This window comes from Protopterus annectens, chromosome 3.part1 (genome assembly GCF_019279795.1).
Source record: "Protopterus annectens isolate FY-2018-M chromosome 3.part1, PAN1.0, whole genome shotgun sequence".
Taxonomy (NCBI): Eukaryota; Metazoa; Chordata; order Ceratodontiformes; family Protopteridae; genus Protopterus; species Protopterus annectens.
In genome coordinates this window covers 343,554,590-343,576,096 of record NC_056732.1, presented here as the reverse complement: position 1 = coordinate 343,576,096, position 21,507 = coordinate 343,554,590, and the positions used below count along the sequence as shown (strand labels likewise).

At 36.2% G+C, this 21,507-nt stretch overlaps 2 protein-coding genes and 1 long non-coding RNA gene across 4 annotated transcripts in view; 2 read left to right on the top strand and 1 right to left on the bottom strand.

Moving 5' to 3' along the window:
- The window catches only part of LOC122798115, a 12,335-nt gene extending 10,387 nt beyond the window's left edge, over positions 1-1,948 (bottom strand). The window contains exon 1 of the long non-coding RNA XR_006364218.1: positions 1,758-1,948. This is a non-coding gene — a long non-coding RNA (uncharacterized LOC122798115). The remainder of the gene's footprint in view (positions 1-1,757) is intronic.
- Positions 1,949-2,314: 366 nt separating this feature from the next.
- On the top strand, positions 2,315-18,240 carry HOXA9 (homeobox A9). Of its 2 annotated transcripts, XR_006364217.1 has the most exons (3): positions 2,315-2,951; positions 4,160-4,793; positions 18,110-18,240. XR_006364217.1 is itself a non-coding variant. In XM_044066801.1 (2 exons), exons 1-2 carry the CDS (start codon positions 2,405-2,407, stop codon positions 4,396-4,398), a joined length of 786 nt encoding a protein of 261 aa, XP_043922736.1. In that variant the 5' UTR covers positions 2,315-2,404; the 3' UTR covers positions 4,399-5,352. The 2 variants fall into 2 exon arrangements, 1 of the variants encoding a protein (XP_043922736.1); XM_044066801.1 differs by lacking the exon at positions 18,110-18,240 and having other exon boundaries at positions 4,160-5,352.
- Positions 16,119-20,054, top strand: HOXA7 (homeobox A7). Its single transcript, XM_044066802.1, has 2 exons — positions 16,119-17,226; positions 18,110-20,054. Exons 1-2 carry the CDS (start codon positions 16,848-16,850, stop codon positions 18,385-18,387), a joined length of 657 nt encoding a protein of 218 aa, XP_043922737.1. The 5' UTR covers positions 16,119-16,847; the 3' UTR covers positions 18,388-20,054.
- Positions 20,055-21,507: the final 1,453 nt, after the last annotated feature.

The window sequence follows — 21,507 nt, the reverse complement described above, 5'->3', positions numbered from 1 at the left end:
TCATTTAAAACATATAAAACGTCTGACATTCAGAAAGGGATGGTACAAACAGCATGACCTCAAAAGATTTTTGCAATTGTCAAACGAAATGCTACCGTACTGAATTTGCAGGGCAGAAATATAACAATGATAGTTATATAACTCATAAGCTAAGTTAATGAAGTAATTGCTACCTATAAAAGTCCAAAAAAGCAGTGTGACCAAAGCAATAAATAGAAAGTTGAGACTTTTGTGTGCGTTGCGCGGTTTAAATTGGGTCTTGTATGTAAGTGCTGTGGTTAATGCTTCAGTCTGCTCTTCCTTGACAATATGTAATAACTGAAACAGTTGTGTTCGCAGTATTATGGCCTTACCGAGATTCTTCCATTCACTGTACATTGATTTCTCTGTGTATAACATTAACAAACTGCTGTGATACAAACAGCCTAAGACAGTATACCTCCCTTCCCCGTCAATTACACCTGGAAGACTCAATAAGTAAATTGTGTAGTGCTTAATGGGTTAAAGAAATTCAGTTTTGCCACGAGCTTGTATAGGTTTTCAAGTCGAAGTGGCTTAGGTGAAGACTGTCTGTCTTCTAGTTAAGAAATTTGCCACTTTATCTAGGATGTAAAGCTTCTGATTTCAGGCATGAGCTTGCATTTCTTCTGGCTTTGTGACAAGAGAATGAGCCCTGTTGCACAAAAAGAAATAGTGCAGTCCTCACTGTGAAGTAATAAGTTTGAAAAGGAGGCATGATGTTTAATGTTGAACGATTATAATGGTGTGTAGTACTTCATGGGTAAGTGTATCTTTAAAGACCTCTGGTATTAAGTTGCGAGGTTCTTGTAGGTCAAATGTGGGCCAACTGTTTTAAAAGGCCTTCCAGTAAACACTACCCGATCATCTCTGTGTCGTCATTGTTATATAGACTTTATCCACTTCTCCAGATTGTCGTTCTTCTTCTTCTTATTATTATTATTATTATTATTTGTAGTAGTAGCTAACGGCTGATTCCTGTCTTCTTGTTTTCATTTCCCTTTCGTGTTTTATTCTTTATTTGTTAATCATTTGCATTATGTTAAAATAGTTTCAGACGAGTGTTATAAGTGAAGTTATTGTTTTGATAGAATAAACCGTTTTCGTTTTTTTTTCTGTGTTGGTGTGGCCTGTTCTTGTGCTTATGAGAGATATTTACTGTCTCTAGATGTCTGTATAATACTTATTATCACTGTTAATGCATGATGTAATTATTTTGTCTTTCGTGTACGCCAAGCTTTCCAGTGTCTTTATGAAAACTGTCTCCCTGTAAATAGACTACACTGATTATTAAGCAAAATAAATACATTACTGAAGCAAAAGTAATTACATGACGTTTGAATAAGAAAATAAAACAGTTAAATGACTTACAAACACTGCCTATCAGTGAATTTAATTCGGCAGGTGCTATCTTGATGCACCTTGTAACTATAAACAGTCACCCAAAATGTCACCATGTTTGCAGTATTTTCAAGATCTGAAGAAATCCATTCTTGGCAAAAAATCCTAGTATAATAGAACCAATTTTTAGCACGATGGCTCACAAACAATCTGACTACAACTATTAAGAGCACAGCTTGTGAAATATTTCTGAATATTGTCAGCTTCCTGATCACATCACAAGAGAAATGAATGCGATAGGTGAAAAAATGATATTACTGTTCAAATTACATCGACACGGTTTAAGCGTTGTTCATTAGTACTTATTTCATATTATGCTCATTTTAACATCCACATACCATGTTTAGCCTTAAAGAACATCCTTGTTAGGTCCTATGTGCGTTTTTATTTACACATCTTCCAAGTCTGTCTTTCAAAAGAGGTCAAAACTTGCGAAATAGTTGCAAATAGCTCTAAAATGTAGCTGTGTTATGCATTGTATGCGACTCATACTTATCCAGCCATTACAGTCTTACTTCTACAATGTTGTATTGCATGGTCGTTGACTTGGTAGTGTAGTGGCAATAATGTGCCGTTGTGTTTAATTAGGAGACAAAGTAGTCCCCTTAAAAGTAGCCATCCTATAGTCAGAACCTATAATATGTTTTCACTTCATTCGTACAGTTTTCCACTTATCTTGATTTTCTTTTATCAACAGTTAGAAGGAAACTTAACTTTTAGAGGCAGTCTAAGCAGAACTTGCTTATCTCGATACATAAGGCTTTTGTTACTAGTAAAGCTAGAACGAAACGTTGACTTCTTTTAACAGCTAGCGGACTGATTTATACTTTATTGTTTTGGGGACGTGTCACGTGACGGCATCAGCCAATAGCGTGTCAGTTGGCGCTCAATTTATTAGCCGATTGTACTTGTTCCAAGGCGAAGTTGTTACATGAAATCTGCAGTTTCATATTTCCACAGATTCTGCGCCGTTTCTTGAGTGGCAATGTCTACAACAGGAACGATCAGCAATTATTATGTAGACTCCTTTATAATTCACGATAGCGACGACTATGTTCAGTCTAGATATACCTCCGGTCCTCTTGTACATCCTACAAGACAGACATCATTGCCAGAACATTCCGAATACACCCCTTGCAGTTTTCAGTCGAAAACTTCAGTGTTTAGCACATCTTGGAACCCAGTGCACCCTCAGCCATCTGCAAATGTCGCCACAGTGTATCACCCTTACGTGCATCACCAAACACCTATTACAGCATCCGATGGCAGGTACGTGCGCTCTTGGCTAGACCCAATGCCTGGATCATTGTCCTTCACCGGAGTACCTACAGGCAGGCACTATGGCATTAAACCTGAACCGCTGACTGCCAGGAGAGGGGACTGCACCACGTTTGATACTCCTTCAGTGGCGGTTTCTGATTATGTTTGTGGTCCTTCTCCAGTGGACAGAGAGAAACATAACAGTGAAGGTGTTTTTTCTGAAAAGAACATTGAAACGGAGTCACTCGGGGATAAACCACACATTGATCCAAGTACGTAAACGTCCTTTGAAGGGCACATACATTCATATTACGTCGAGGTGCCTATAACGTTATAAAATATGTATATTTAATGTTATTAATGGTTGGATTCTGTGTCGCTGTTAGGGTTACTTTATTTACTACTATGCACTGTCAAAAACAAAACTAACACGGTGTGGCTTTGATACTGTGGTTTAGAACTGCTTGGCTACAGCAAGAGAACATTAGTGTAACTGCTTAGCTAGCAATAAATTAGTAAGTTGGCGTTTTAAGAAGTTTGATAAAATGTGTAGAATGGTTCACCAGAAACGGTAATTTGAATAAAACCAGTGCAACAATATGTAGTGGTCTAAGGAACAAACAAAATTAGTTTGCTGCAGCATTTTAGCAGCAAACTATATTATTATTATTTTTAATAATTGTGCCCACTTGTATTATAGCAAACTAACGTTTGTTAATCGTGAACTGCAGCGATATCCGTCCTTCAACTGCATTAAGTTTTGATGATGTTTTACCTATCCTGAAATAGTGACTAGGAAAAAAATATACTGCAGTTGTCCAGAAGACATAACTATGAGCGCCATGTCTTTTATTTCCACCCGTCTAGTCACATAACTCAAGTCTACCTAATCTTCCGCACTTACTGCCTACCATTTGTACTATAGCTTCTCTTCTCTAACTGCTCTAAAATGTGCTTCTGTGATGTAAATATTGTACACAGCGGATTCTGTTGACTGCTTTCTTAATTTTTTTCTATTGTATATTAACAATTGCTTTATTTTTAGCGTGGTCTTTTATTGTGCAAATTATTTTTGTTTATTCCACATTTTGGGCTGAGGATCAGTGCTCTACTCAGTTAACAAAACTGCATATATAAAGACAAATCTATTCTATTTTACTACTAAAACACTTAATTAATAATTCAAAAAAGCTAAGAATTGCAGAAGAATGTTGTGGATTTACTATTATTATTTATCAGAGTCTTTGATTCCCATTTTAATAAACTTTCAGTCTATTCATATGCAATATGGCAAGTCTACAAGCTGTTGAAAATAATGAAGTATGTACTGCTTTTGTATTGTATTAAGTACTCATAATTGCTTTTCTGGTCTCTTGGTAGCATCTTGATGCCTCTCACTTTGTCTTCTCCTCTGGTTAGGTAGCGTAATTATCTTATATTAAAGAGAATTTTCTTAATGCCGTTGTCATTTGTGTTTTAGGTAACCCAGCAGCGAACTGGCTGCATGCAAGGTCTACAAGAAAAAAACGCTGTCCCTACACTAAGCACCAAACGCTAGAATTAGAAAAGGAATTTTTATTTAATATGTACTTGACCAGAGACCGCAGATACGAGGTGGCACGTTTGCTTAACCTCACAGAAAGACAAGTCAAAATCTGGTTTCAGAACAGGAGGATGAAAATGAAGAAAATCAACAAAGACAGGCCTAAGGACGAATGATCCCATGTTTACAAATGAATTAAAATGAAGCAAAACCATGTTGGGTTGTAGCAGCCTGTGCAATTCTTTATTGTCAATGTGCTGTGGAGGGCTGCATCATTCGTACTTCAACGTGAACACAGAGGTACGCCAGTAAATTCACATTTCTCACTGGAAATGCATTCGTGACTGTCTCAAGCTTGTGTGCATCTACTCGCCCAACTCATACTACCTTTTCATTTGGCACAGTGACTTACAGACTGTAATTTCCGACCGCTAGTGATGTTGTAAACATGTTATATATGTAGCAGACAAAACTGCCCTAATACTTGAATGCTGTATTGATGAGGCAGTGGTTTGTGACTGACCAACCCGTGCTTGTGCTGTACAGTTGTGATAATAAGCTGTTGACAAAGGTACGAACTCAGGTTCTTTCAACTTAAAATGTACATTTAGAGTAAATAGTATGTAGCGAATTACTGGCTTTTTGTGCGTGTGTACAACTTCGTTGTTGACGTCAATGTAAATTATTGTTCCTTTAGAGTATTATTTGTTTGTTGTAGCTCGGGGTGCATGATAAGCGCGTGTTCCCAATTTCTTAAACAGAAAACATTCTACATTGTATGCCCACGAAATTGATGACTTTGCTAACAGTTGAAATGACCTAGGTATAATAAGTAGCTTTGTTAATAAATGTTTTACACCAAGTGTTAAAATGTTTGAAACTACCTATATGTGACCTTACATATCAACTACCTAGTCTATTTATTTAAGGAAATGTGCTGCTGAAGACATTACTGGGGGTTAATTTTATTAATAAATTAAGATATTAACAAGGAATATGTTCATCAAATACGTATCGCTTATTGAAAGTTTTTGTATATTTTGGAATTTAAACAGCAGCCTAATTGCCAAACTTGGTACTTTAAAATATAAATATATGTATTGCTAATAAAGACACTGTTCTTGTCAGGTTATGCGGCTTCATTAATCATACAGGAACAAACAGTTGTAATTAACTACTGTTGAAGATGAAATATGCCTCCTGAATGTGAATTCCGTGTGTGTGTGCGTGTGCGCCCGAAAGATCGTCTACCTCACCACATGCTTTTCACCACATGCTTTGCCATTTCCCCCGTCTGACATTGTTTAACATCAGCCCTTTATTAATGACCAGCAAACTTTGTCAATATCCAAACTGCAGTATCACTTTCGAAACATTATACAGTAGAATTATTAAACACGTAAAAAAGTTCCAGTACTTATCATATTCCTTGAAATCAACATTTCTAAGTTCCGCACAATACTTCTATAACTGTCGTGAATTAGTGCATTTATGTAATTCACACAAAACATCATAAAGGTAAAAAAATTACTGTGAGGTGATTTTCAATTGTTATAATTGTGATATATATATACATTATTGAGTTTCGTCGGAGTAACGCGTGCTATATAGTTTTGTGTCTGTGCAATATCTCTCAGTTGTCCCTGATTTTCTGGGATGTCCCCACTTTTTCACTCAAATTTTAGCGCTGTCCATCTTAATCTCTCCTAAAACCGGTGACTTTGGAGAAAATGTGTTAGATTTCTTTAACTTTGGTGAATGTAAATTAATATTGTATTAATATTGTATCCTTAATTGTCCCTGATTCGGTTGACATTTGTCCCTGATTGGTTGAGAGCTATGTGTGTTAGCAACTTTATCACAATTATATACACCACTTATGTGGCGTGCAGAATTGTATGTGATTACAAAGTGACCCGTTTCTACACCTGATTGCATTACACTATACCTGCAAGTTCAGATCACGATATGTGCTAAGTAGAGCTACACCAACATGAAGGTGAAAGCTAGGCGCAAATTTTATTGCACTGTGTGGTAAATCGTAAGCGTGTAAGAAATAATTAGTATTTTGGATAACTTTGCCAAAATGATAAAGGATTACTGTTTATATATTAAATGATATAATTGGCAGGTGTATGTTTCTGCAGTTGTTCTAATGCTGTTTTACGGCCTTAAAAGTCTTAAATCCAGGCTACTCTTAACAATTTAAACCGTTCTTTGTATGTTTTAGCTGATACTGCATTACTTGCAAAAAAAGTGTGTGTTTGTGTGTGTTGCCCTCGTGACGGACGTTTGTTGGTACAAACCATCACGTCTGATTTATTTATATATTTTTGTAAAGGACCTATTGGCAATAAACACAAGTGGGGTTTCCTCTTATTTAGCAGAACTACCTAGCACAGAAAAGTCTTCGAGAAACGGAACTGACAATAACGTGTTGCCAGCTACCTGCAGGCATTTCCGCCGAAAGTCCTTGGAGTCTATTTAAATAATAAAAAATGTGCAATGCCAAACAGACTTTGTACAAACAGGGCTACTACCTCAACTGGACAGACTTTGAAAGGAAGCATCAGACTTAATGTTTCATCTTTATAAGACTGGAAATTATTTTGAGAAGTTATAAGATAATAAGGCCAGCAATTAAAATGTCACTAATCTGGGCCTTTTCCCCGTTTTTTTTTTCTTTAATTCTGAAGCTAAAATCTGAGACCAACATCTGTGTTTATTATTATATAACATGGGATAGCACAGACGTATGGTTCCTTTTCACATGCGATCCAGGACTTGTCTAGTTGTGCGATCTGAACACACACACACACACACACACACACTAGGCACACAACGACTGGGAGACTAAAACCCTGAAAGCAATTAACAACCTTAATTTTGAGTGATAACCGACACACTTTTTTGTGTATTGCATTATGGGTTTGTTCAAGTGTTGCCATTTAAGAAAACTAATTCCATAGCTTCCCTTGTTGAGGATGTTATGACGCCCTCTTTTATAGCAGAAAGCGCGAACTTCAAAGAGATCAGTAGCCCTCAATAAACAATGGTCTGCCCTATTGTCTGGGATAGGAGTTTTTATTAGTTTACAACTCACTACTCACAATTAAAGATTTTTCCAAACTCATTGTTCATTTCTTTAGTTTGTGTCCTCCTCAGACAAAAGATGAGCCCTCCTCAGACAAAAGATGAGCGGAAGTGACATTTTCACGGTCCATATTTGTAACAAAACAGCTACAGTATATGTGTTTATACACATTTTTCCCCGAAAACAGAATACTGTTTTAATTGTAAATACTTGTGTCCACTTTACTACATATTTAATCAGCTCACAAAACATAAAAGCACCCATAAGTATAGATACAGCTCACAGCATCATCATTCCTGACATACGTAAAAGATTAAAAGAGCAACACCCCCACAAAAAAATAAAATAAAATAAAAAATATCTTGACTGAGATCATCTAACGTCACCATTTCCTTTGTATAATTAGCAAATAGTATTTATACATTACACCAGAAGGTGGCAGTGTTAAATCACAAACAGTATTGTAACCATTCAGTCATTGGAGCAATGAAAATTGCAAAAATTGGGATAGGAAAGAAAAAAAAAGGATTTCAACACCACTTTGTATTCATTTCATACCTTACAGTCAATCAGCGCAAGAAATCTCGACAGGGACAAAATACTGACAGAATAATGGCCCAAAAATAGAGACACGTTTAAAATAATGTTCTTATAAACTTCTAAAAAGTTGCTGGAATAACAGGACTTGCATTAGCATGACTTTTCTGAAGGATATAAGTCTGAAGTTGAAATGCAATTTTTCAGTTATTGCAGTTCTCAATTGATTTGCCAGAAAACAACTAACATTATCAAGAACAGACCAAATATCTGGACGTTCTGCCAAAATCTGGTCAGTTGATTCACCGTTAGAGTAGTAATGTGCATTACTCATATTAGGGTCTCAGCAGTATACAACGTATTGTCCGGGTACGGCCACCAAAGTCAGTGTTAAAGTGCATTAAAGAACTACATACGACAAACATGCATGTGTCAATAGAAGCCTAATGTGCCAGCAGTGTGTTAGACACAGTGAAACAGAAGAGACAGCAGTAAGGGTGTAGTTCATAGTCACCCACCTTTCATCTCCAGAATGTGGACCACTACGTCCCATAATGTGTAACAAATGGCAAAATGTGGAACATTTACTAACACGTTCAACTGAGAAATTCACAACATGATTAAAGTGTGTTACTTTATCCTTAATTAAAGTTCTTTGGATGAATTACTGTGATTCGATATTATGTTACTGTTGTCTCTTCTGTCACTGCACTTGTATTACAAATTGTGTAGCTTCTCTCCCAGGCCTCCTGTCTAAAAATCGGTCCTGTGCTTAGCCGCACTTTCCCAGTAAACAAATGCCATATACATACTTACATACGTACATACATTAATTTTCTATAGATATGTTTAAAAAAATCTCAAGAGTCTAGGGGTGACTGGCCCTTTCAACGTTGAACAGTGCGGAACATGGGACTTTTTTTTCAGATTCAAAATGAGGAATTCAAATGGCTGAATATACCTTACAGATGTAAGCTGAGACCAACGTGTAAATTAAACGAATGTCGTCAAACGAAGATCTCTTCACAACAAACTTGAATTGAATTCCTCTTCTAAAAAATAAATGTATTTATGGCTGAAGGGTAACAAGTGAAAATGTATTAATTTCACTAAGTTTGCTGATCCGACTTAGAAAGGTGTGTACATTTTCGTAAAGGGAGACCGTTTTTTGGGGGGAGAGGGGAGGTGGAGCTAGGCTATGACTACAAAGTGTACATTTCTCGCTAACGCCCCTCAGACCTAGCTGTATTGCATTATAAGCAACAGGCGCATGACTAAAATGCTTAAGTGGATCACTAAATTATCAAAAGTAAACTGAAACTGAAAAGAGTGGAGTGTAACTTTAACTGTTCTGCATAGTGGTGGCAATAGTTGCACTATTGTTGAACATTTTAAATGAAAGGGAACTGGTGCATAATGGGCTAAGCACTTTTTTCGGGGCGAAATAATTCTAAGTGGATTTTTTTTAACCTGAAAGGAACTAGTGATTACTTCTTTTGTTTTTGCTTGTTTCATGGTTGCAGTTGCTCAAGAGGTAGCACACTAGCGTTTTGCTGATGGAAGACCATAAGGCTGTTTTTTTTTTCTCACCCCAGGTACTCGAGATTTATTTTCACTACCGACATTACATTCATGGGTGTCTTGTGCAACAGATGAGACGTTAAACCGAGGCCCCATCTGCTTGAGTTGGTTGCAGCTATGGGTGCCGTGGCCACGTTTCCCCATCTGTTTAATATGCTCCTAGAGGTTAGAGTAGTGATGTTACGCATTGAAAGACTTATAATAAATCACTCCATAACGTTTGCATAACAGTAATAAAGTGCGATGGTGTAAAATTATCTGTTTATTCCATATCAGTATTTATTACACATCACTCTATTTATGTGTGTCTATTTTCTTCCATGTCTGAATGCAAAAAAAACATTATACTAAAAAGAATCTGGCACATTCTACATATAGACAGAGCGATAGACGATAGATAATCGATTAGATAGATATATTTATTTACTTATCTTTATTGAGTTGAAGGGGTTCGTTACAGTAGGATAGCAGCCTCTTTTCAGGGGAAACCAAACGTGTTATACTTGCCAAGGGCATCGGTGACTCCCTTCTCTTTTTGTAGGTGTTGTTGGATCTGTTACATTTTTCTGAGCTACCACCATTTGAAGAGCTCAAGCAGATGGGACCTCGGTCTAATGTCTCACTCGAATAATGGCACACTCAGGAAGGAGCACAGAACACGTTAGAAACTCAGTCCTCTCGACTACAAATAGAGCCCACAGTCTGTTTGTTTGTTTATTAGAGATTTGTTAACCGGTTATGTTCGGCTGAGCTAGATCCTGTTCTCAGCGGAGGTCCAGAGAGAAAGCCCCCCCCCCCCCCCAGACACACACACACACACACGCACGCACGCACACGTATAATTTCAAAGCAGAAAGACAAAAATTATCTGTTACATTTTTCTGAGCTACCACCATTTGAAGAGCTCAAGCAGATGGGACCTCGGTCTAATGTCTCACTCGAATAATGGCACACTCAGGAAGGAGCACAGAACACGTTAGAAACTCAGTCCTCTCGACTACAAATAGAGCCCACAGTCTGTTTGTTTGTTTATTAGAGATTTGTTAACCGGTTATGTTCGGCTGAGCTAGATCCTGTTCTCAGCGGAGGTCCAGAGAGAAAGCCCCCCCCCCCCCCAGACACACACACACACACACGCACGCACGCACACGTATAATTTCAAAGCAGAAAGACAAAAATTTAACATTTTTTAGAGAACAGTTAAAGATATTAGTGGAGGCATAGGAGCAGGTGAAAATTTGCAAACAATAAAGTTATAATAACGAAAATCAAAAATACAATCAAATTCAAAACTTCAGAGATTATAGCAAAAGTACAGTACAAGAGTTATTAATTCCATAGACAGTGAAGTGGTAGAAGCAGAGCCTGAAGAGCTGGAATAAGTAGGCTGTGAAGTGAGAAATGAGGGAAGTCAGTATAGTATGGCCAGGAAGAAAAATAATATGGAAGTAGTATATAGGGAATTGAGAAGGAGTCTTCTAAAGGAAAGTATCCTACCTATTGGCCACTGACAGTAACACACACACACATACACACAGACACACACACTGATATCATTTAATGCAATCATCATGTTAAAGTTTAAAGAAATGAGCAAGGAATTATACATATGTTGACCGCTTAGAAATTACTGTGAATGATTTCCTGTTTTGCAGTTATCGTGTTATGCAATGAGTATGTGTAACGTGTACTGGATTAAAATATTATGTATTGAAAACTAAAGAAAAATATTGTTGGGAACTCAAATTATATGACTTCATGAAAAAAACACTGAGAAGTAATTGCACTGAAGAACTGGCTTACGACTGAACTAATTCATACGCCTACTCCCCCTTTAATGAAGTGCCAAAGCCTGGCAGTAGAAGATGTGTGTGTGTGTGTGTGTGTGTGTGTGTGTGTGTGTGTGTGTGTGTGTGTGTGTGTGTGTGTGTTTATATAGTGAATATTTTTAGAACGCGGGTACAGACTACAGCCAGTAAACTGTAGCCATAGTACTTTGCTTACCAGATACTTGTGTACCATAACGTATAGGCATCGTCAATGCAGCGTTCTGGTTTGACAGTATTCGTGACAGTTAAACAGAACAATTTCAAGTTCCTCTCATACCTATCAATTGTCCCTGATTTTAACTCAAGTTTTAGATCTCCCCCTCTTAATCCCGCCTAAACATGGTGATTTGGAGAAAAGGTGGTAAATTATACTTAACTAATAATTACAGTGAATAAATAATAAATAATTACAGTGAATAAATAACAGTAATTAGAGTTGCATACTTCTTTTACTTCACAAAACGTATATTAATTCACATTCTCTGAACTTGTCAATGTCTCTTGAGTTAATAGTATTATAATTTAAAAGCGTGCCCCATTATTTTTGGATGTGTCCCTGATTCTATTGAGATTTATCCTTGATTGTTTTGAGAGCTATGGTTCCTTTCGATTGAAATTACTTGCATACAAACTAGCGAAAAATACTCATTTAACAAAATCCATCTGTCGAGTAATCGTGAATGTTTCACAACAAAGTTAAATTCAAAGGCAGCAAAATAGACTGCTTTCCTCCCATATACATATTACATAGATCGGACTCAAATAAAAAGGGCAAACTTGAGAGTATCGTGATGCGATTTTTATGAACACAGACTATTAAATGAATATATAACTAATCAATTAATGAGACACATAGATCATTTTAAAATGCTTGGATTTTTACACACTTACCTCGTTCATTTATTGTAGGTAATATAAATGGGAGTAGTAAATTACTGATGTATTATGGCAATTGTAGTAACAGGCAAGATAAAGTAATAGTGTAAGTAGACTTGTAGAAATACAACTCCTTTTTGTCTTGTACTGTGTAACAACCGTTTCTTGCTTTCGAGTAATAAACAGTCTTTATCTAGAATACACAAGCTTATTGTTCTCCAGTCTTGCATATAATATGAACTTTTTAAATAATCACAATGCATTCGGTCTGTGCTCAGTCTTATAACTTATATATTCAGCGAAACAAAAGGGAAAATAACAGAAATATAAGAGATGGACATTACACTGCTGAACTACACTACAAGTTATGGTGAAGGAAGGATTCTAAGATTTCCCAGTGAAGTGTGGGACTTTTAGAAATATCAATCTGAAAGAAAATAAAAAAAAAATGATTACTGAAACATTGTTTTATTGATTTGTTTAATATCGTTTTCAAAACAGGCTATACCAAGTTGCCTATGTGATTCAATTCACAAAGTGTTATTATTAATAAAAAATTCAAGCTGAAAAAGAAAAAAAAAAAGAAAAAAAGAAAGAAAACGAGACTAAAAATCCATATTACTGCAGAATGTCGGGATTTTTAGCTCATTTTTTGTCTGTTAAAATATCTGTTTTTCTTGGCATTGAGGACTGTCAAGTCACAAGATAATGGCAGACATTTGTGTTCCAGACATCATATTCTTCAGACAATGCCTGCTAATACTAAACGTCCTATTATAATAAGTGAAGTTTATAAGAGTAATATTTAAAATCTGTCCCGGTCTTTGGACCTTTGACCCGTCACACAAACCGCATTATTTTTGGCTTTGTTCAGAATTCTTGAGCTAAGAGGTTGAGAGGTATGATAACATTGCTGAAACATTTATATTAGTCTGCAAGGAACCAGTCATAAAATCACTATAAAATGATCTTCCCAACATTAAATGCTGCTTTGCAAAAAAGTACTTTTTAGGAAAAGTTCTGGATAAGAGGAGAAACAGCACTGTGAAATTATATTCACATTTACTGTAAACAACTTCATAACAAATATAAATGTCTATTGTCATTGACAATTGCGTATTATGTGTACAATCCTAGTTGTCTCATTTGTACATAACCGAATCTCATTTGTACATTATTGCAATTAGTTAGCTAGTTACTAGGTAGGTGGACATGAACTCTTTCAGTTGTGTCTCCAGGAAGTGACAAATAGACAAAATATGAAAGTAACACATTAGACAAAGAAATATAGCACAACGGGTGTTTCTTAAAAACGGGTTTATGCTGATGAAAGGAGTTTTGCTCCACAGGGCTCATCAAAATGGACTTTCCCGAATAAGCCTCCTCTGGTCAATAAAAGTAGGTGGATAGAGGGATATACAGACAGACAGGCAGGTAAGACAAACAGAAAAATAGATAAAGAGGCAGATAACAAATCTTCAGGTCGGTGTGACTGTGTTATATAATCACTACCCGGTTACAGAGACGGATGGACGTTTTTTTCTGTGTTAATGTGTGGAAAGGTTTTTTTCTTTGTTAACGTGGTGTCTGTCCCTTTACAACCAACGTCCCAGCCACAATACTATCGAGTATCTTCGATTTACCTGATACACAATGATATATACATGTCCCTCTAGTAGCATCTGACACCCGTGCATAAAAACATCCGTTTATATACATGAATGGTTCTGACATAAAGGTTCACTGAAAAACAGAAGTACATAATTCAGGTCATATTATACAGAAAGTACGAAATAACACTTTGTGGAGCTTTTCTTTTCGGGCCTCCGCCAGTAATGGGCTCTGCCCAAAAGGACTTTTCCGGTAAACAAATGTAAAATAAATAAATACACTTTGCACCTTGAGCGCAATTAGAAACTCCTGGTTACTGTAAAAGAGACCCAACAAAATAAAAATGAATATAATGAATACATTTTAGCATGTGTTTTTATTTTAATCATTAAAATGCATGCCAATATGTTCGTGTATTTTAAAACCGTATTTATTATTGTATTCCGCTGTGAATGTTGTATGTTACTAACAAAGTTAAAAAATTAAATGAAGACTAAGCAAAAAAAAAAAAAAAAAAAGTCCCATACTCCTGAATGACCATTTCTCTTTACTAAACCACATCTCCCACTTTGATTAGTTATGCTTGTTTGTGGTTTGCTTCTCAAAAAATGTATATACTATGTTTATAGCGAAATGCAGATTTTGTTTTTGCGAATTAATTGCTTATTGTTTTTTTTTTTTTTTTTTGGAAAGTCAACGAGACCACACGCAAATAAGCTGAACTCGCCAACTGTCTAAATAAATTAAAAGTTATATTCTTGACAGTATCGGGGTCGCTAAAAAGAGCTAATTTAAAGAAATGTAAATTAAAAAATTGTGCAGGAAGCACGATTAATGCCCTTAAGCATTAACAAGTCACAAAGAATTTTAAGGCTATTGTCTATGTCTGTAAAGATCTGGAGGGGGCATCTCATATTGCAGTCCCGGTTCCTGCACAAAAATAGGCCAAACTATACAGAAATTATACTTTCTCAAAATACACAAGTGTTGTCCTGCCTTTAGACACACAAATATATGTGATTAAAAGTAGATTCCACATGTAGTTCGTCTGTCAGTGGTACATTTGGTAAGGAGGCATTGTAACAAAAATTGTAAACATTCTGGCTGCCTAGAAGTGTGTAAGCAGGGTGTTCTCACCCACCTGCTAAATGTTGTATTTCATTTCTTATTAAATTACAAAAGACTGCCTATCTGTGTATTTTGTAATGCTTTATGACATTCCATAAACATTGGGTTATTTTAAATGTTAATTTATATCACATAATTTGGCAGGTAAAGGAAGCATAGTTCACACTGAAATATCGAAAATAATGGTAGGCACACGTATCGTCAGTTGTACTGAATAAAAAAAATCATTTTTCAATTAAAACACGCTTGAGGACAAAATGTTTCCGAATGCCTGACTCGAATACATTACATTGTCCCAAAATTCCGCAATACCAAAAAAAAAAACCTCCTCTTACTCAAGTATGTATTATAACGTTCTGCACCTTTGTTCCCGATGCAAATTAACTTTATCAGAAGCGTCTGTTGTCTTTTTATCAAATTAATTTGCAAGAGTAGCTCTATTAAAGAAACAGAACACAAGAAAATGTAATAAAGAGCAAAATAATTAATGTACGGATTTTTTCTGTGACAGAAATACAGAAATCAACTGAAAAGTATATTAATTATACTCACGTGCCCTTTATCCAAAACAACAAGAAAAAGTACAAGTATTACTTCACTATGGCCATGCTTTCTCGTCCAGTAGAATAATATGTAATAAGATACCTGGTCGCAATTTTTTTGAAAGAGTGTTTGTTGCTTTCATTTTATAACAAAAACCTGTGTGTGTGTGTGTGTGTGTGTGTGTGTGTGTGTGTGTGTGTGAGAAAGAAAGAGCTCACGCGCCTGTCTAAAAAAATAAGCACTGTTCTCACATATGGTTGCAGGGATCTTTAAACACAAGCCCAGCTTAAAAATGCCTCTTTCCGTAGTAGCTTTTTAGATCTAAGTTACAACTACAATTCAAGATAGGATATCCGGAGCAATTCTATTGTGCCTGCGGATTTTATGGTGTGCAGTACAGTAGAGCCATAAAACGGTCTCCATTAAGCATTCCATGCCTTTAGAAAACAAGTTTTACAATGTTTCCAAGCGACTAATTAGACTCAGTACCCTGAATCGGAAAACCAGTTTCCCAAGTCACATACTTGTTTATAGAAGGCAAGAATTACATTAGCTGGAATTTCCTAAAAATGTAGTGGTTCTCTTTACACAGACAAACACACACACACACACACACACACACACACACACACACGCACACACACACAATACTATTTCTTCACTGTGGTATGTGTTACAAGCTCAGTTGATAAACAGTACGCCAGCCTTCTGGATTACTCTTAAATATAAAGGTCCATTAGTAGAAGTTTGGTTCACAGCTACTATAACGCTACATTACATAAATACTTACAGAAGTGGTCGCCCCTAACCCGTACAATATATATTTGGCTGTACACCAGTTAGTGTAGAAATCTGTTATGTGTTGAAAACTGAGTCTCTATACAATCGAGCAACTATATTTCTGCTTCTAGACAGTCTAACATCAATGAAGTAAATATAAAGTTCCTGTATTCCTAAACTGCTGTACATATACAAATATGCCGCATATGCAGTTTACAGAGCACAAGTATGAAAAATGAAAGTGCGTTTCCCCTTTAACGAACTTGCAGTGCCACTTCCAGAGTTACTGCTTTGTCTGTGCAGGGGGTTGCACATAACGGGGAATGCCAGAAACATCTGTTTGCCAAAATGCACTGGAATTTCTTGACTTTGAAAAACGAATCTCGGCATCGGATCGAAGTTACCTGACGGCCCTGGTTTGCTATTTGCAAATCCATTCAAGAGTAGGGTCTCCACTGCGACTGCCACCTGGGAAGGAGAAAGCGATTGGATGCAGTAGTCATGTGGTGGGTCACGTGCCTTCTGCAGCTATGTCTACGAGAAAATGGGGTTTGGTGTAAATCTGGGGGGTAATGTTATCATATATCAAGCTACCTCGTAAAACCGACAGTGTAGCACACCGGTCAACAAATCACCGGTTAAAATTATGAGTTCTTCGTATTACATGAATTCTTTTTTCAGTAAATATACGACTGGGGCGTCTCTTTTCCAAAATGCAGAACCGACTTCTTGTTCTTTTGCAACCAGCTCTCATAGAGCTGCCTATGGACCCGGGGGTGCTCTGCCGTCGTCCATGCATAGTCTGTACAACGTAAACAGTACAGTTTACCAGAACCCGTCTTTGTTCTCCTCTGGGTATAGTCTTGGTTCGGATACTTTTAACTTCCACTGTTCTACCTTCGATCAGAACATTCCAGTCCTCTGCAATGATTTTTCCAAAGCAAACTGCGAAAAATTGGATGACTCAAATCTGCACACCCAGGCTGAGGGCAATTTCCGGATTTACCCCTGGATGAGGTGTTCAGGTATGGTTAATCACAGGGTGAAGAGGCAACTATGCAGATGTGTATGTAGACAGAATGACAGCCATTTGAGACTTTATGGTTTTAATTATAGTGGAGACGCCATTATCTCCAGAACCCCATGGCATTGTATGTAAATGAGTATCATAAAACTTTATATTGCCCAATTAATGTTTCCCATGGTCATAAATCCATTCGCCTTTCTTGGCGTTATAGTTGACTGTGGTAGTTTGATTTTTTTAAGTATGCTCACAAAAAGGAATTACGAAAATATTACTTGAGTCACATAGCACACAAAGCATCTTTTCCTTCTACCGACAGCACTATTTAATATACATTCTGAAGCAGTTTATTCTTTTGCTAATGCCGGTTATACGAGTGAATCCTAGTGCTGCATCTGAGAAGGGTCGAGCCTGAAAAATATCTATTTTGGGCGAGACCACTTACCTGGCAGACACGTAATTATGTAACATATTTAGACACGACTTGGCTTAGCAGAGTATCTGTGTGTTTTGGATGGGGCCAGAGACTCGTTGATTCTTTTTGTATAGTTGCACTAAATTGTGTAATGTTGAACTACGGCATATGCTAGTCAGTAGACATCTTTTGGACTTTCTCTAGAGGTGTACGGTATATAGAAGTTAGGTTATACAAAGTAAAATATGATGGAGTAAACATGTTAGAATTACTCTTGTCCAACTGACTGTAATGGGCTTTAAACTCAAATTATGTCATTTTTTAGCTGTGCTTCACATTGTTGTATGTTAACAGATGTGTTTCAGACTAGTCTTTTTAAACACTTAATGGAGCAGACTACTTGTCATTAGCTAAAACGTGCTCTTTGTCTAAAGTTGCAGCAGAGCATTTACTCTATTTCTTTTTTTAGGACCAGACAGAAAACGAGGTCGGCAGACCTACACTCGATATCAAACCCTCGAACTTGAGAAAGAATTTCATTTCAACCGTTACCTTACTCGCAGGCGGCGAATTGAAATAGCTCACACCTTGTGTCTTACAGAAAGGCAGATCAAAATTTGGTTCCAGAACCGAAGAATGAAATGGAAAAAGGAACACAAAGAAGAATCCCTTACGACCGCGGCCTCTACCACCGCCCCAGCTGCTGCAACAGCAGAGGAAGGAGAAGAGGAGCAGCTAGAATCATAAGCTAATTAAACAGGACTGTGCAAATAGAAACCACATGAATTAAAGCATGGACATTCCAGCCTGACAAATAAATACTAGATGTAGCAGTAGTAATATGTTAGTAATAACGTGACTAAATAACTTTCAGTGAATCACTTGGTGTTTGTAGCACCTTGCAAGTATTCATTTCCTTAGCGTTACAATCTCACAGTTCTCTTTTTGATTTGCACAATGATGTTTTTGTTGTAAGAATAAGCTATGAAGCACTGGAATCCGGTTCACAGTCTACTTTTAAGAAAATAATTTTTCAATAACAGCATTTTACACGCACAGTCAGTATTCGATTGTCATCTGAAAAATTTCCGCGATTGTTGACATTAACTTCTTTTTCGTTAAAGTTTGGTTGAGAAGTGTTAAGTTTGCTTAATTCTTTTCTTCACACACACACATGTACACATACATACACACACACACCCACATTTTGACGCCAAGCTACGTGAAGGCAGTATGCTGAAGGTGTTTCTGCGTGTTTATTAAAAGGTCAAACACAAGTTGTTGTCTTGTTTACTCACATGTAAAAAAAATAATTACCATAAACAATTACAATATCAACAGATTCTAAACAATATAATAAACAGCCCTATAAATTATGTACATTTACATTTGAAATCTGCAGTGTGTCCTACACTGCTTCTCAAACTACCTGGCTGAAATAGTACACAACTGAATTTTTGAAGGACAAGTAAAACAGAAAACACATAAACAAGAAAAAACTACCTATTAAATGAAAATCATTCTGTCTGTAAAGCCGTTTTGATTGTTGATTTGTATTTAATGAATATGTATGTAACATGCAAGTTCAACCAAAATCTGCATGCACGTATTTGTAAACTGTTCAGATAAAACAACAGTATAAAATATACTTTGAACATATGTATTCAGTTTGTTATATTTTTCATGGCTAAATGTGCTTGTTTGATAAATGCTTTGAAAGTGTTTACTTTAAAGTTGAGAGATAATTTATTCATAAATAATTACATCGTAAAGAGCAGAATTTTAAAAAGCTAAGTAAACCATATAGTTATTTTTCGACTCTATGTTCTAACTTGACTTGCAATTTTATAAGTGTACTTACAATTTTGTAATGGAGTCACAAAAATGCCATAGCCCAAAACTGAATTGCTAATTGTTATAGTTTTTTTTTTCCTTGTACACACTCTTCTTGTTGGCAGCTTTTCCTCATACACACTGTACTTGTTGATGTTGTACAGAATGGGTGGATGTACATAATCCATTGGATACGGGATACTGTAATTAGTTATTATATTCAGGGTAAACTGTAATTAGTTGGTTTAAGCCTTTTAAACATAATGCATCTGGAAATGTATTTGGGAATTTTGGAATCCGTACTTTCTGCTTTACTTCTTTTAAGAAATGCTTTTTACCTAGTGGGGACTTCGAAGACTGCTAGGTGATAAACAACATTCCCCCAGTTGCATGTTTAAAAGATATGTCAGTCTATTTATTATTAAGCATATCAATGTATAGTGCATATTATTGTTATTATTGTTTTTTTTTTTTTTGAAACTGTGCCAAAAACGTCTTTGAAAACTATACAGGATCCTTATGATGTGCATGATATATTTCTAAATGTTGTTTCCTAATAAATACATTCGATTGTAGTGATACCATTTGTCTTTCTGGGTCTGTTAAATGCACAGAAAAATGCTATCTCAGTTTTGTTGGATTACACAAAGATTGTCCAATACATGCCTGCAACGGCTGCAAACCCGTTTTAATGAGTACTAGTAAATTAATATTAAATCCTGATTTCGTGAAAGTAAGAATCTTCTACTTGCCACAGGTTAATGGTACTGTATAAAAGCTGCACTCTTGTTGTGCTTTTTTTCAGTGAAACTGAAACTAAAGTAGTTGCAATAACACTATCAGATAAATTGCAAAGTTTGATATTTCAGCTGTCTGCAGGAATGTAAACGTAAGAAAGACACATAAGGGATAACGGGATCTCATTAAATGACAAATATGTCTTCAATTGGAAAACTATTTTACGAAAAGATGAATAAGTTCCATTCATTAAAAGCACAGACAAAACCAAATGGGCCTGTTGATTATTCTAATTTATGGATTAGAATTTTATCTTAGATGGAAATGAGCTGGAGTAGTAGGCCCCCTTTTCATCCACGACCCCGTTACAATAAAATGTATAACAAACACGCCTCAGGTAAGTACAGTACAGTACAGTATTAGGTTCGGGCTGTTGCAGTGTAATATATAAATTATTCATTTAAACTAATTAAAAAACGTTAACTTTTAAGTTTATATTCCATTGGCTTTAACACCCACAGCTAAAATGTTTGCCCCGTATAATATAATAGATATGGAAACGTTCATTTTTTGAGGACACATTTTTACGATGGTATTGACGTTAGGAGGGTAAGGATACAATTTTATAATAAACTCACTATTGAACCATGAACAAACGCATACAACTAAGTAACTCCAGCATTCTTAAATTAATTGGGAGCATTTCCCAGTATTCACTGTGACATATATCTATATCTCTATATCTATATCTGCCTTTCTATCTATCTATCTATCTATCTATCTATCTATCTATCTATCTATCTATCTATCTGTCTGTCTACCTATATGTCTGATGCATGTTTTTTCTTTTTTTCTTTTTCTGCATTCGTATTTGTTTATCAGTCTGCCGTTGTTTGTGTATGTATATGTATAAGCCTCTCACACACATATAAAATGTGAAATAGACAAAGGCGCGCACACACACACACACACGTGAAATTCAAGGCTGGACATACATATATGAACTACAAAAGTACAAACGTGTGTGTGTGTGTGTGTGTGTGTGTGTGTGTGTGTGTGTGTGTAGAGGCAGAGAGAGAGAGAAGTAAAAATACTGCAATTAGCGTGTTCCCTGCTAATGCTTTTAGTCAGTATTATTATTACTGTTAATGAAAGGAAATGTACGATCTTTTTAAAAGTCTGTGAGGCTTCTGTGATATAAAATGGCGTCTAAGACCTGCCTCTTCAGGGGGATGAGGACAAAGACATAAATCCGTTGTTGTTTATGAAAATTTACAACTTTGCTATACAACTTTA